Here is a 15,429-nt window from a genome sequence, read left to right as displayed (position 1 = left end):
CTTCAGAATGCATGAGCAATACAAGCCGGAATTCTAAAAAGGGGTCGTTTGAACATCCTAAGCGTATTATGCGTGTAATTCAGTATTCGGGGTCATTGCTGTGCGTTAACTGTTCAGGGGACTGTCCGCGTTGTTTATGTGTTCAAAAATGTTTTACGCACAGCAAGACACCTAATACTGAATTACACCCCAAAAATGCTTAGGATTGTCTGCCGACCCCCATTTCATTATTCCGGATTACATTGCTCATGCAGCCAGAGTTGCATTCTAAAGCAAAGCGGACAGTTCCCTGAACAGTTCACGCACAGCAATGACCCCGAATTCTGAATTACACCCCTGATACGCTAAGGATGGTCACCCGATCTTTATTTTTTTTATTCCGAATGATATTGCTTATGCAGCTAGAGTTGCATTCTAAAGCAGCGCAGACAGTTCCCTGAATAGTTTACGCACAGTAATGAATACTGAATTACACCCCTAATTCGCTGAGGACGGTCGCCCAACCCCATTTTTTTATTCCGAATTCTGAACAGTTTACGCACATCAATGACCCAGCATCCTGAATAATATCCCTCATACGCTGTGGATGGTCATCCGACCCCATTTCTTTATTCCGGATCACATTGCTCGTGCAGCCAGGGTTGAGTTTTAAAGCAACGCGGACAGTTCCCTGAACAGTTTACGCACAGCAATGACCCCGAATACTGAGTTACACCCATAATATATACTGAGAATGGTCTCGCGATCTGCCCTTTGTGTTTGCAAATCTTGGATTTCGCAATCTTAAGAACACTTTAATTACGATTAAATCGAATATTGACGTGTATTTCATTTAGAAGGCTTCATTAACATATGATTTTGGTGTATTGTGTTTTCGAAATGGTTTTGGAAGTTAGTCATATTGACCCGCTTATTCCGGACTCCAGCGGGTTCTGTTTTAGGAAAAGCTGGGGGAGATCCCGCGGGGTTTCAATAATACAAGATATCAGTAATAGTAGCACAAAACATCCGTTTACACGAAGAATATCATTATGCTTCGACACCGGAAGTGAAATAGCTGTCTCCATTTCATTTCGTGCGCTTTTCCGTAAAAGCATTGACTCTTGCACATTTGTAGCTTTTCACTTTCAAAATATGACGGAGTTTTCACAACAGTTACTGTTAACCACATCAAATGATTTATTATGGATACCATATGATCATTATTTGAACATTTCCTGAAAATACCAGCTAACAATTAATAAGTACAAAACCACCGGTTTTGGAACTCGACACCGTACACTCACTTTGGAGTGTGTGATTTCGTAGTGTTAAATAGGCCAGAGTCATTGCTCGAATAGGTTCGGTTGATGGTTTCATTACAGCTTCGGCCTTTGTTTAGAGTTGTTTTTACGCATCTAAATTCAATTTACATCGAATGTATATTGACACTTTTAATACAATGTCAGAATTCTTGACATTGATATACGCTTCAATTTAGCAGTTAAACTTTAGGCCTTAACTCTTAGGAATGTTTATTATTCATGCAATAATAAACTTTACTGGAAATAAAATTGAACTTAGTAATACAAAGTTCATGTAAAATTCACCATTTAAATAATATTATAATTATCAATTTTACAAACTTCTGATGAGCAGGCATCCGAGGTGGTTTTCGATGGAAACAACGCATCGCGGTGTCTTAAAACGCAACTTAATACCAATTTAAAATGGTGGGTGTGCCTGTTTTAGATTTGGCGGTATATCATGACACCGTCATCAATGCTAAATTTTAATATGAACGTACTTTCTTTAATCGATTGACAAGCATATTTTGCTAAGTTTATTCCAAAACAATAGTAGAACTTATTAGTGCAAACGTCAATGTATACGTCTAAAACTAAATATATTTGAATTAGTGACCATTTGCAATATTTTCAAAACAATACAAGACATTTAACTACGGATTTGTCTTAGATTCATTGGGATGTCTTTAAGCGAAGAAAAAATCTAAAAAGCTTTTACTTGGTATTTTCGAAATTCCTTTTATATCTAAAAAGACGTATCACTATATACATAGTACAATGAATCAAAAGCTTTTTAAATATGTAAATTCAATCAACCATCAGGATGAAAAAAGAGCTTTCGGGGAGTTCATCTGTGATTCGTAACCTGTACTTCAGGGCCTCATGCAAGAGTATGAACGAAACTTGTTTAGTCAAAGATTGAAATGAGTGTGTCAGTTGCTATTCTCCTCAAATGACGAGTCCAAGAATTCGTTATGTACCTCGCTATTGGCTTCGAGGTTGCTGCGATTCCCCTGGAAAGTAAAATTCATATATTGAACAACACTGTTTTATGTTATACAGTCAAACACCGTTGGCCCCAACTCGCTTGGCTCGATTTCCTAAATGGCCCAAACTGGATGTGAAGGACCGATTTCTTCATACTGAAAGTCAGATTTCCACATTTCCTCGAGGCTCGAGGTATTTTCAAAGGTCCGTGGGATTTCAAGCTAACGGGGTTCGACTGTATGACATTTCTGATAATTAAAACATACCTTTTTACATAAGGTATCCTGCAAGAAAAACCATGCAAATTAACGGTTATTAACATAATGAAACAGACAGCACAGTTGTTAATGAAAAACAGAGAAATTAACATAAAAACTTAAAACTGCACTCTCAGAGATTGACAGCTTTGACTTTTATTTTTTTGTCCGATAATCGGCTGATTTTGTCATCAGTGTCTTCTATTCATGTGAAAAAAGAAAACTCACAATAGAACGGATCTCAATTGTTCTTAAAATTGCCAAAACACGTTTTTCTTAAAGCGGTAGTAACGATTTTAGCCATAAAACATCAAATTTTGAACGTATATGAAAATCTGCGATCTGATATTTGTCACTTGTTTCAGAAATTTGCAAAAAAAATGGCTCATTCCAAGAAAAAAATAATTAAGTTGTTAAAACGGGCAATCTTTATCAGTACAGCTTTTAAACAGCACTTTATCGTAGGTCGATTAGTTCGCAAATATTTAACACTTTTGACGTACGTTTGAAAAGGTGGCGTCAGGTGCCCTAGGAAACACCGTAGCGCCATACGGCGCTTTTTCATCATCGTCCATATCCTGTTCATTCGTCCGGCCCTTTGAGAAAATGCTTTTAATGGCGGATCCAGCGCGGCCACGGATCACCTTGGAGCGGACGCTCTTCTTAGGTGGCGGATGGGTGGAGGAAGCCTCGGACGGTGAGGGGGAGTACATGCGGGGCCGGTTGTCGAATCCCTGAAACGAGTTTGTAGGTTATAGGATGTGTACTATGTTACATCGCCGGCACCAGAGCACAAAAAATGGGCACCAAAACAAGGCGCATGGTTTATGAATAAATTACAAAATAATTAAAAAATTAATTTCACTTCATATAAATGCGTTTACTGACATTAAATATGTCTTAGCAATAAATGACATAACACCTTATTTCTTTGCACTATTTTCATCGAGGTTGTGCTAGATACAACATGTTTAGCAAGACCCTCAAAATGGGAACATGCGCATTAACTCTGCTTGTGATATATCCCACATACCGCATTATAAGGGCCGACATGGCGGCCAGGCGCAGGCATATTGAAGGTGTCATCATCAGAATCGTCCTCTACTTCTGTATCCTCCTTGTGCTTCTCAATTCGGTCAAACTCGGCTTCCTGACAAGGAAACAAGCGAAGATGGGGGATTAAATATGTCAAGGGGGAGATGTTTGAAAATGAGTCATAGTTGTAGGGCTACGGCTCCTGTCTCTACTTCTACTGCTTCTCAAGTCTCATCAAAGTCCACCGCCTGTATTGTCAATCAAATATGCAAATAAGAATATTAAGTTTATATTATAAACCGATTTCAGTCGAAACTCGCTATGTCGAACTCTGATATCTCGATGTTCTGGTTATGTCGAACTTTTTTCGAATATGTTGGGTTGAGTTAGACATGTTTTATATGTCGGTTATATCGAATTTTCGTCAGCTCGAAATATTTCCCGAAGTCCCGACGACTTCGACGTAGACAGTTTTGACTGAAAAATAAATTTTGCTAATTATAAGCTAAGTAATTAACACAGTCTTTATCCTTATACAGTAATATATCCAGGCTCTGCCCGATATTATTATTGAATATCATGGCCAAGAGCTTCCCTGATTACTTGAAACATTAAAATTCGAAGTTTTTGATTCTTGGACTATTACAGGTTATTTTAACATTGGTGCTGTACTAAAATAAAATGCCTTGGATGAAATGACTTTCAAGCCGTACCTTAGAATGCCTACGATAGATGTAAAGGAAGAAGGTGTACATGAAGACATACTTAACGACGATGCAACGATGAACAATCTGCGCAACACTTATGTCCCTGTATTATTTACTGTAAGCCCTACCTTAGCCTGGCTGTACTTTGTGAAGAAGTAAAAGGTATTGATGTAGTCGTCCACGAAGGCAAGGAAGATAAACAGACTTTAACTGGAACATCTACTATTGGAACACCTACATTAACATGTCTGTGGTTTTTAAAGAATTAGAAGGCAACGATGCAGACGTCCAGGATGACGAGGTAACAGACTTTAACTGGACTCTCTGCTATTGTAACTATTCAAACTCTTACTTAAGCCTGTATGTTTGTTAATGCTGCACGCTCACAAATTGACAATGTTGTCATTTCTTTTAATGTTTGTCTAATAAATAGCTGGTTTTGCATATTAAATGCCTTGAATCAAGTCATACAAGATTACTCGCAATAGAACAGATCTAAATTGTCTGGAAAACTGCCAGTAACGTTTTTAGCAAAAAACATAAATTTTCGCACAGAAATATGAACAACTGCAATCTGATCTTCTGTGAGCAGTCTTATATCAATGCGTCCAGACATTGGCTTAAAAGTTGGCTCATTCCCAGCGACGAATAGAAAAGTTCTCAAACACTGTCAATCAGTGAGAGTGTAATTTAAAGATGCATAATATAAAGATGTAGACGTCCAGGAGGACGAAGAAGGTAAGTATTACGAAACCGGAACCGCTACTAATGTAACCATTATGCACGCGTGTCTGTGCTTGTCAAAGAAGAAGAATATAACGATATAGACGTCAGCGAGGACGAGGCAGAATACCAGATGAACTGTGGAACCTATACTTTTGTAAACCCTACCTGTGCCTGTCTGTGTTTGTTGAAGAAGTAGAAGATAACGATGAAGACGTCCACGAGGACGAGGAAGATGAATAGACTGCCTAGCGCCAGGATTACTTTCGGGTAAATCGCTGGAAGAGAAAAAAAGCCAATAAGATATAGTAGCTCGTTTGACAATTGGTTACCGCGACTAGGCATTAAGCAATACCATATTTGTTTTATTATGAAAAAACAAACGATCCTAACGTAGAAAATTGAAAACATAGCATCCTTAGTCCATTTTAGACCATTTTCAATTGTTTAAAGATGTCCACTACAAATTGAGCTCAAATAAAACTTGATTTAGGTATGTTGATCATTGATATCACACAGAACGAACATTTTCTGATACCAAATGCCATAATATTAGTACAAAGTATGAAACATGTTGTTTGCACTTGTGTTCTTTAGTCTGAATCATAGAATAGGAAATTTCGGCAAGATCGATGATCATATAAAACGTGTTGTGTTTTTTTCGATCGAGAAGCCAAAAACCTTTCCATCCGCGGAAGCTAAACATAGAAACGATTTGGTATGGTCTTATAACAAGAATGACATGAAATCTCATGGTTGTTAACTTTCAAACATTTACTGCTCTGGAAGTGTAGTCGATATAACTATGCAGTGTTCTGAATTTGAATTTGAAACAACCGATTCAGCTGTACTTGTTTAATCTAAATATATTAGCAAAATCAATCATTAAATAGTTCATGTTTAAAAGTTAACAACGGTTTCGTCAATCACGTTGTTAACTTTAACAAAGTTCTACACAATCGACGAATTATCAAAGTTATAAATGTTTTTACGAAGATGGAATGTATACCAAACATGCAGCGCGGCTCCCTGCCTCCCCACTGCCCCGTAAACTCGCAAGTGCGAGTTGACTTCCCAACCAGTCCGTATTCTTCTTCACAAACATACACGGCCTGTGCACCTTCCCACATGCCGGCCGACATGTCGATGAACCCGTGCTCGAGCGCCGGAAGTTCCTGGCATTCTGAAGAATAAATTACGAATTTTTAAATTCAGTCCTGGAACTCGAGCTTGTTTTTAAATACACAAAAACCATCACGCATGTCTAAAAGAAGAAGGAATAAAACCGGGGGGGGGGGGGGCACATCCGGAAAATTCAGACATTAGAGGACGACATAGAGAGTTTGGACTGTATTCGTTTTTGTAAATTGGGTTACTTGAAAAACGTGTCACGCTTAAGATTTTTCGGGAAATTAGCACGATTCTACGCGAGAGTGTGGTCTTGTGTTGTAAAGAAAACAGGAGAACCCGGAATACATTTGTTTGGCTTGGTGAACAAAAACCAAAGTCTCTTGTGCCAAGGCTCGGCATCAAACCGGACACGTAATGAATGCATCTTGGATTGGTCTGTCCAGTGCATCAAAATGCAGTTGCATAATTCGTTTTTATAATTTGGACACATTGGAGACAATGACGTTAAGGCAACATAAAACAAAAGATTGTCGTGCGGGTACTTTTTGAGGGTGTGATCTTCTCTCAATAGCATGTCTGATACCTCGTCCTTTTCGAGCTGAACGATGCGCTACAAATAATACTTAACTACGTATTCCAATTGCCTGCGTACCGTTTTATTCCAAATTGTGAGTTTATGCGTGCCACGTACCATCACTCTATTAAGTTCTGGGTACTCCGTAAAGCTGCACTCTCACAGATTGTCAGTTTTGACACTTTTTAAATGATTTGTCGCAGAATCAGCTGATTATGGCATCGATGCCTTAAATTCAGTCATGATAAATAATCCGCAATTTAAAAGATCTTAATTGTTTGGTTAAGTGCCGAAAATTTCATTTTTCTTAAAGAGTTAGTAACCATTTTAACCATAAAACATCAATTTTGGAACGTAAAAGCAGTCTTATATCACTGGCCTCCACACAGCAAAAAAGCAAAAAAATGGCTCATTCCAAGACAAAACTAAAAAAAATGTCAAAAGATAAATCTGTGAGAGTGCAGCTATAAAAGCACACAATATAGGTTGACGCATTAACATGTTTTTGTTTTATGATAATGCATTTTCATGTTTTAACTTATGACTTTTATGAACAAAACAAAAAAGCATATGGTTTCGGTAAAGATAAAAATTACTAGCGATATTTTTGGCGATATAACTGGGATATTTGTGGCCACGTAGCTATTAATAAACAAAAAACATCATTTAAGGTTAGTACATTTTTTATCAGTACCTTAATTTTATGCATGTGTGGTGTTTGTCATTATATTCAAATGCGTTACATATGAACATGCATTAAAATTATTAATTAATGTTTTTTTGTTACATAAACCTATATTCTGCGCCTTTAAAAATACCAAAAATGCCGCGTAGCAGAACTATTTAAAACCTACCCCTAGCACAGGAAGGCGTGAGGCCGGTCCAAGTAGAGTCGTCCTGACATATACGCTCACGGGCGCCAACGAGTTTATACCCCGCTTTGCACGAGTAAATAACTTTGTTTCCCGCCACCATGCCATCTGACACGTTGGCATAGCCGTTTTCCGGGCTATCTGGCATTGGACATCCTGAAAGAAGAAGAAAATAGTTTGTCCTGAATGTTATTTGGCCCAAACAAGAGTTATTTTGTTTCTAAGTCACATACGGTCGATCGATGTTGGCCCCAACTCGCTTTGTTCGATTTCCTCGTTGGCTCGAACTAGATGTAAATTTCCAATTTTATTTTCTGAAGGTAAAAAACACACGCTGGGGTCGATATTTTCGAGGCTCGAGGTATTTTCGTCGGTCCCTGAAAGTTCGAGCCAACGGGGTTCGACTGTAGGAGAATAACTCAACATTTCAGTCAGTGGCAACAGATTTGCAAAGTCAAATTTGTATATTATGGAAAAATAGGAGTAAAGGCGAATGTTAAAAGTGTTTCGCAGGCCAACGACGCTGACAGATTACCCAGATTAATTGTTTTACCAAAAAAAAAACATGACTGTTTGAGGTAATTCATCATTGAACAACGGCACCGTAACCACACCCCAATCCATTATTTCAATGTGAAGTAATGGGTGTTTAAATATCCGTGTCAAGCCGCTATATTTGAACTTTCAGGATGCGCTTAATATACAATCTGAAATATTTTGGTGTACTATTTCAATAAGTAAAAGTCCTCAACATTCACATCTCAGACCTCAACACGGCGTGGTAACTTCAACCACGACTCCAAAGATTCCATTTTCAGTTTATTTGCAAACAGTTGTTTCACAAAACCTCGACCTTTCACTCAGAAAATTTCGGGTAGTAAAAACGTTACAGTCGATGGTTTCAAACTATTTTAAAATCATTTTTAAACGTTACAATAGATTTCTTCATTGAAATTGTGACGCTGGAAGAGATTGTATAACAAAATAACAATTAATAACCAAGGAATTTCGTCCATGTCAGGATACTAGATATTTTTTTAATCAGGAGTTTCAAAAGTATGAATAAATAATTAAATTTACTTACGACGTCATCAATACTCACCAAACGTGCATTCCGGTTCAGCTCCACTCCATATACCGGAAGTAAGGCACGTGCGTATGGCGGGCCTGGATAGCGCATACCCGGCATCGCACGAGTACACGGCGATCTGACCGGCAGACAGTGTGTCAGGGGAAACCACTGAACCGTAAAGCAGGTTCCCTTCCGGTAGGGTCGGGCAAACTTCGAACAAATATAAAAATGGTTATATATTAAACTTCTTTTTTCACTCGAATGTTTCGATAAAAAGTCATGCATGCAAGTGCTACTTCGGCACGAATTATCATAGGAAATGTTTAATGTATTATTTTTTCCTATTACATGAAGACTGAATACGTATATATAAGATCGAGTTGTAACAGTACAGCTCGGGAAGATACGAGTTGATGAATAAATGCCCAAAGAAATATATATATATATATATGTGTGTCTAAAAACAATGAAACTGTGATCGGCATGTTTAAACTAGAAATGCATAAAAAATATGACAGTGTTTACTTTTAAGGCAGGCGTCCATCTGGGCGGCATACGTTTCCCCGGCAAGTGCACACAGACACTTTGATATTCCAGCGTCCGTCCTGCACGTTGCCCCGCTGGTCACGCATTGAGGCGTCGATGTACATGCATCGCCAAACGCTATAGTCACTGGAGGTCGTAAAAAGAAAATACAATGTTTGATAAGTTACAAAAAACAGACGCACGGCTATTTGGATACGTCAGCGTTAGTTATACACGTGGCCTCGTTGGAAACGCACTGTGACGTGTATGTGTACCCCTCGCCGGAAGCTATAACCACTAATTATACAAAAGATGGTAATTGTGTATAAAATAAACTTGAACACCAGCGCACAGACACGTGGGGACACCAGTGTCTCATCTGCCCGAACTTGTCACACTGAGGCAATCGTAAAACCTCCGCCATAGCCGGCAAGCTTCGGGATATACCTCGTAAAAAGAGCTTTAAGATAAGGAGACGTTTGATGAGGCCACCGTCTGTTTTCTGATTAATAATTTCGCTAAATAGACCCATAATATAAAGCAAGCAATGAAATGTAATGAATTATTTAATTCGTGTTTTCATTACGATTTGGAAAAACTTGAAAATGAACTTTGATGGCAGATATAATGTCAGTACTTTTCCCACCTTAAACATCACATTTGTCCATTAATGACTGAAAACATAACCAACACGTTTTAATTATTATATGTGCCGCCATGATGACATATTTTAAACGCCCCGTATTAGTACCAAGGTCATGGAGCAAATTACACCATTTCGGAATCACTACTTATCACTCAACTTGTCGGCTGTCTGTGGCTGAACCGGACATACTTAATCCACCTTTATAAGTGTAGGTCACCAGGCCATTGACCAGCGTCCCTGGTTCTACACTCGCTTTATTAATGCACCAGTCAATTGTAACCACGGCCACACCAGGTCCGGGGGTATACCGCGGATAGCCGTGGAAAAGGGCCGTGTTTTTACTTTTTAGGTGGCCCCGCAGGGCCGGGAGACCGCGGTGGTTTTGTCATAGCGCCAAATTAAGCCGAGATTAGGCCTTATATAGAGTATCTTGGGTGCGGGGGCATTTGGTCGGGATTTAACCATCAGTTCGTCCCTGCAGGACGGGAATTTTACCCGGGGTTGGCTGGACAGAAAGTCAAAGTCCCGGCTATTCCCCGGGCCTGTGGGGGCGTGGTTACAAATGACTGGTGCATAACGCTATCAGCTCACCTTTATAACAAAGTGGCGCCTTAGACCATGTCCCTGCTGCTTGACACGTGACAGTTGCAGCACCGGACATACTGAATCCGTCATCACACGTGTAGGTGGCCTGACCGCCCACAAGCATTCCCGACCCTATGGTCACCGCGCTGTTGGAGACAGACGGAGGACTACCGCAGTCTTATATAGAAGGTTGTTTACACTAATACAGTTATTGAACGGGCTAATATTTCAAAACAGAAAATGTTGTTCTAAACGAAAAGAAATTAAATGTCTTTTAATACCACTTTAAGGCATATGATAATAAAGGGGTCTGGTACATTGTAATATCGCAATATATTTCATCTTGAAAACACCATGAAAATATACCTCGTTGCTGCGACATTCGTGAAAAAAAAAAACTGTTGGTGTTCACTCGTTGGAATATATAACCATCTTACACCGTAACAAACAGTTACCCATTTATTTTTACGCGATTTGAATGTATAAACGTCGATTGCAGTATAATTATTTAGGGTTAGAACTTCCTTCAACGATAATAAAATCTTGTTAATCTTTTTTTTCGAAATGTTGGATTATAGAATCAGTCCCGTAACATGCTTTACAAAACGGACGTGTATCTTGTCAGTATTAGTTTATTACCTAGGCTGCAAAGCGGAAGCGTGTCCCAGTAACCGGATGTGAGACAGGAGACGGAGGCGGTTCCGACAAGGCCATATCCGGTACTGCAGGCGTATGTGGCCGTAGCTCCCACCTTGGTCCCGCTGTACACCGAGAACCCGTTTGTTAGGTTTTTGGGAGTGCCACAGTCTGTTTGGGAAAGTAAATATATAACGTATGTGCCTAAAATAATTGACATACTTAAAAAAAATGTCCAAATCAGCGCAGACGAGTCAAAGGACCCAACTGGGTAACGGTGTGTATTGATTTAAAATGACCTTAGGATAGCCATTATGAAAATGGTTGCCTTTTATCTAAAGCTTTGCCTTTTTAATACTAGCTAGATGCATTTGCATCCCTGGACAATATTTCTTTCGAATAGTTCTCGGAAATTCTGCAAACTTGAATGCTTACCGATTCACCGATCGAAAGAGTAAACAATGGATTCTCTCTTTAACGAACTTTCGCGTAAAACAAAAATATCGAAAGGAGGCTTATCAGGATTGACAATCAATCGGGCAAAAATACTACTGGCGTTTGCATTAATTTTGTGGTCACGTGTCTTGTCAATCCCCCGTGGCCACAGTATGTCAAAAAAGCAATCACTTCTCACTTAAGTTGGTTTATATCCATTTTAGTGTCCTGGATTGGTATTCAATGTTGGTCTTAATTGGATCTAAGAACGATGTAGCTAATCGGATTACTTGCTATTAATAACTGACCAATAGCGTAAATTATGACAATGATATATGACGATAAGATTAACTTCAGTTATACGATGTTTATGCTTTACTACCCCTTGGGTCGTATTCACATACATTTGTTTATAGACGCAAACCGTCTCATACTACCCAAGATGAAATATGTTTTAAAAGACTATAAACTGAATGGCTAATAATTGTTTTATTAGTTTCTCATTCCATTGGGACAAATAAATAACACAATAATTGTAACATAAAACAATGCACAATTTGCAAATTTTCAAACTCTGTCAACAAATCGTTTAATTTCCGACTAGAAAATAACCTTAGAAGGACACCACCAATCAATTACATCTGCAACAATTACAAAAATCATCCATCACATTATTACCTAGCAGTTTGCATGTTGGCTGCGAGCCGCTCCAGAAACCGGAAGCGAGACACACGCGGCTGGAGACGCCATCAATACTGTATCCGGAAGTAGTGTCACACGTGTAAAATACAGTTGATCCATACAGGGACCCCGGGTTGTAAGTCGCAGCGCCGTTTTTTATGCTAGCTACGGGACCACAGTCTGTAGGGGGTTAAAACACACTATCTTGTATTATTTTTAATACTTTAATCCACATTCATTCTGTTGCTGTTTACGAAATAGCAAACAGTATTGTTATTTCAAAAGTTTTTTAAGACGATAGTTTTCAGCATTTTTTGTCATTTCGATTACATAAAGAAGGACGTCATTGCCTTCTCTTGATTTTCTTTGTAATTCAGAATAATCTTAATTCACTCAGGAACCCCTTAAATACTCTAACCATACAAGCACAATACAGGTTCACAAATATTCCTACGAGGAGAGTAACCATAGATTAACATACAAATCTAGGCAAACTATCAACTTTACCCAGGATTGTACATGTCGGTGGTGATCCCGTCCACGCACCGTCAATACTGCACTTGCGATTGGCGAGACCGACAAGTGTGTACCCGATATCGCACGAGTGCTGCGCGGTTGTGCCGGCCGTGGTTCCATCCACGGTGAGAACTTGTCCATTATCTGGTCCCGTCAATGCGCCGCAATCTTTAAACAAAATATTTTGACTTTATGTTTCAATAATTACATTCATTTCGACGCCGATTACGGATTTATATTCGAAAAAAATGTATTTGCTCAAATTTATATTTGCTTTACTGCTTGATATTGACGATTCTATAATCATTGAACAGCTGTCAGGATAGGACAATGTGCGTTTGATTCATTTTGAATCTGAAAATGCAGTTTTCTATGTGGGTTGTTAGTTGACCCTGTCAAATGTGTTCATGATATTAATTGGCTTTAATAATACAACCCTTTGTACATAAAATGAAACTTCCACTCTGCAACATATTGAGACAAAAGCGCAATTCTTTCCGAACAGCGATCTTCATAAAATGTGGATACCTTTTAGCTGATTACACTTGCACCTGTTTACACAAGCTTTGCCATGGAAGCTAGCTTCAACTTGAACTGTTCAGCATACTTGGTACACCCATTTGCAGCTTATACATTTTTTGAGACATTTCATCAAATCGTAACCTCAAATAAAAGCTTCGAATGCAATCCAAAAGCTGATGAAGCTAAAAGTTGTAAAACCGATTATTATTTATCTAGCTACCACTTAACACACAGCAACTACCAAGCCAAACGCTTAGATCACATAGTTATTAAGGCATTCGCTCAAAGTAACATATCACGCAAAAAATCCTGTTTCAATTGCATAATTCACTTGCCACACAAGATTGCAGGTTTAGATGATGTTTACAGTTTTATTTTGCCGCAACAAAAAAAGTATCAAGCAACGCCTTTCTGTGATACGCAAAAACAACAGCCAACAGCAACACTTTTACTCTGGTGCCGATCTAATGGTGTCACTGGAAAGCTAATACCCCAGCATTTAACTATTTAAATAAGTGTTATTGAAGCTTTTCAATCTGTCAAACCTCCATGACTTGACCAACAAGCAACGTAAGTAATACTTCAAACTTCATAACCTAAACCTCGCTTAATGGCTTGGGTGTCTTGTCAGCAGTAGACTAAAAGTAACAACTGCAAAGAAGAAGAAAATGGAATCCAACATTTTTTCCTATTCACATGCCACCATAAAGCTTGTAATTAATTTAGAACAATTTGACAAATTAAAGCCAAAAAATAATTAATCCTATTCCTACTTCTACAGTTTAGTCAAAGAAAAGTTGCAAAATGTATTTATTAACAAAGTACCCACATGCATTATAAGCGATACCATCTTATATCTCATTCCAAATTATATTTCTCAGATTTGCATGTATACGTCCAATAAAACCATTTAATTAACTGCATATCACGCAAGACTGACTTCTGTTCACTTCCAGTTTCAGAATTTAAAGAGACGCATATCGCATAACGCTTGGTAGCATCCATATCAGTACACATATTTGTTCAGTGTATTCTTTCACCCTATCACTGCTTGTTTCTCGTTTTTCATACAATACAGTTTGCAAACACTTACTAGACGCCACCTGAAGGCTATAAGGATACACATGTACAATTCTGATGGACGAGGGTCTGTGGAAAACGTTTATAATTGTAAGCCGACTAAATCCGACAAATTTTGTATTATGTTTTTTTTTAAGTTTCATCGTGCAATCAGTCTATAACGGGGGTTGAAGAAGATTGGAAACAGTGGGTGTTGAACAGGGCGAGGTATTGGGGGTAAGTTCGATGATAGCAGCGGGGGAGAAGGGGGAGCGATGATAAAAGAGGGAAAGGGAAGAAGAGGCGAATAGAAGAAGAGAAGAAGGATGATCGAAGGAAGGATATAGGAGGGAAGAATGGATAATGAAAGAGGAGAGGTGGGATATAGGAGAAAAGAGGACAAAGGACGTAAAAGATGAAGATATAAAGGGAGGATAGAAGAGGAGATGACTGGATGGTCGGATGAGGGGAAGAGTGTAGGAAAAAGGAGACGGAATGATATATGAAGGAATAGGGATGATAGAAAATGATGAGAAGGAATAAAAGAGAATATTGAAAGATAAAGGAGGGAAGATGAATGATAGAAGAAGAGAAGGGAAGATCGAACAATTGATTGGGCGAGGAAAGAAGGATATAGGAAGGATGAAAAATGAAAGAAGATAGAGGTAGGAAAATAATAGAGGATATGAAAGGAGACGAATGCATGGTAGAGGAGAAGAGGAACAGAGAAGAATGAAAGGAAGAGGGGGTTAAAGAAGATAATAAGAAGGGAGGATAGGCTATGAGAAGAAAGGATGATAAAATAATAAAGGACATAGGAGGTAAGAGGGGAGGATAGAAGAAAGGATATAAGAAAAAGAGAATGGACAGGATAGAAGAAGGGAGGGTGGAAGAGAAAGGGAGAATAGGGGCGAAGAAAGAATAACAGGAAAGAAGAGGGGATGGTAGAAGAGAATAACGGAGGAACTGAGAGGCAAGGGTAAAAGGGTGACAGATGAGAGGGGAGAAGAAAGATAGAAAAAGGAGAGATAAAGGAGAATTATGGAAGATAATGTGCGTAGAAGAGAAGTAGAGATCATTAAGGATAGTAGATGGATAGTTCCCGTAACATGCACGACCACTTGCGCATGTACGATGGTGACTCAGGGAGTCAATAGAACGACAGAAGAGAATACAGATC

General features: G+C 38.8%; 1 protein-coding gene across 1 annotated transcript in view; it reads right to left on the bottom strand.

Moving 5' to 3' along the window:
• Positions 1-1,809: 1,809 nt before the first annotated feature.
• Positions 1,810-15,429, bottom strand: part of LOC128237908 (neurogenic locus notch homolog protein 1-like) — a 41,659-nt gene continuing 28,039 nt past the window's right edge. Inside the window, exons 22-33 of the mRNA XM_052953485.1 lie at positions 12,660-12,836; positions 12,150-12,332; positions 11,040-11,207; positions 10,407-10,577; positions 9,170-9,316; positions 8,675-8,854; positions 7,555-7,728; positions 6,005-6,178; positions 5,164-5,273; positions 3,564-3,680; positions 3,034-3,264; positions 1,810-2,299 (exon numbers count right to left, since the gene is read on the bottom strand). Of these exons, the coding sequence (XP_052809445.1) occupies positions 2,219-2,299; positions 3,034-3,264; positions 3,564-3,680; positions 5,164-5,273; positions 6,005-6,178; positions 7,555-7,728; positions 8,675-8,854; positions 9,170-9,316; positions 10,407-10,577; positions 11,040-11,207; positions 12,150-12,332; positions 12,660-12,836 (1,913 nt within the window). The 3' untranslated portion in view covers positions 1,810-2,218. The remainder of the gene's footprint in view (positions 2,300-3,033; positions 3,265-3,563; positions 3,681-5,163; positions 5,274-6,004; positions 6,179-7,554; positions 7,729-8,674; positions 8,855-9,169; positions 9,317-10,406; positions 10,578-11,039; positions 11,208-12,149; positions 12,333-12,659; positions 12,837-15,429) is intronic.

Source organism: Mya arenaria, chromosome 6 (assembly GCF_026914265.1).
Source record: "Mya arenaria isolate MELC-2E11 chromosome 6, ASM2691426v1".
Taxonomy (NCBI): Eukaryota; Metazoa; Mollusca; class Bivalvia; order Myida; family Myidae; genus Mya; species Mya arenaria.
This window is presented reverse-complemented; position numbering and strand designations above follow the sequence as displayed.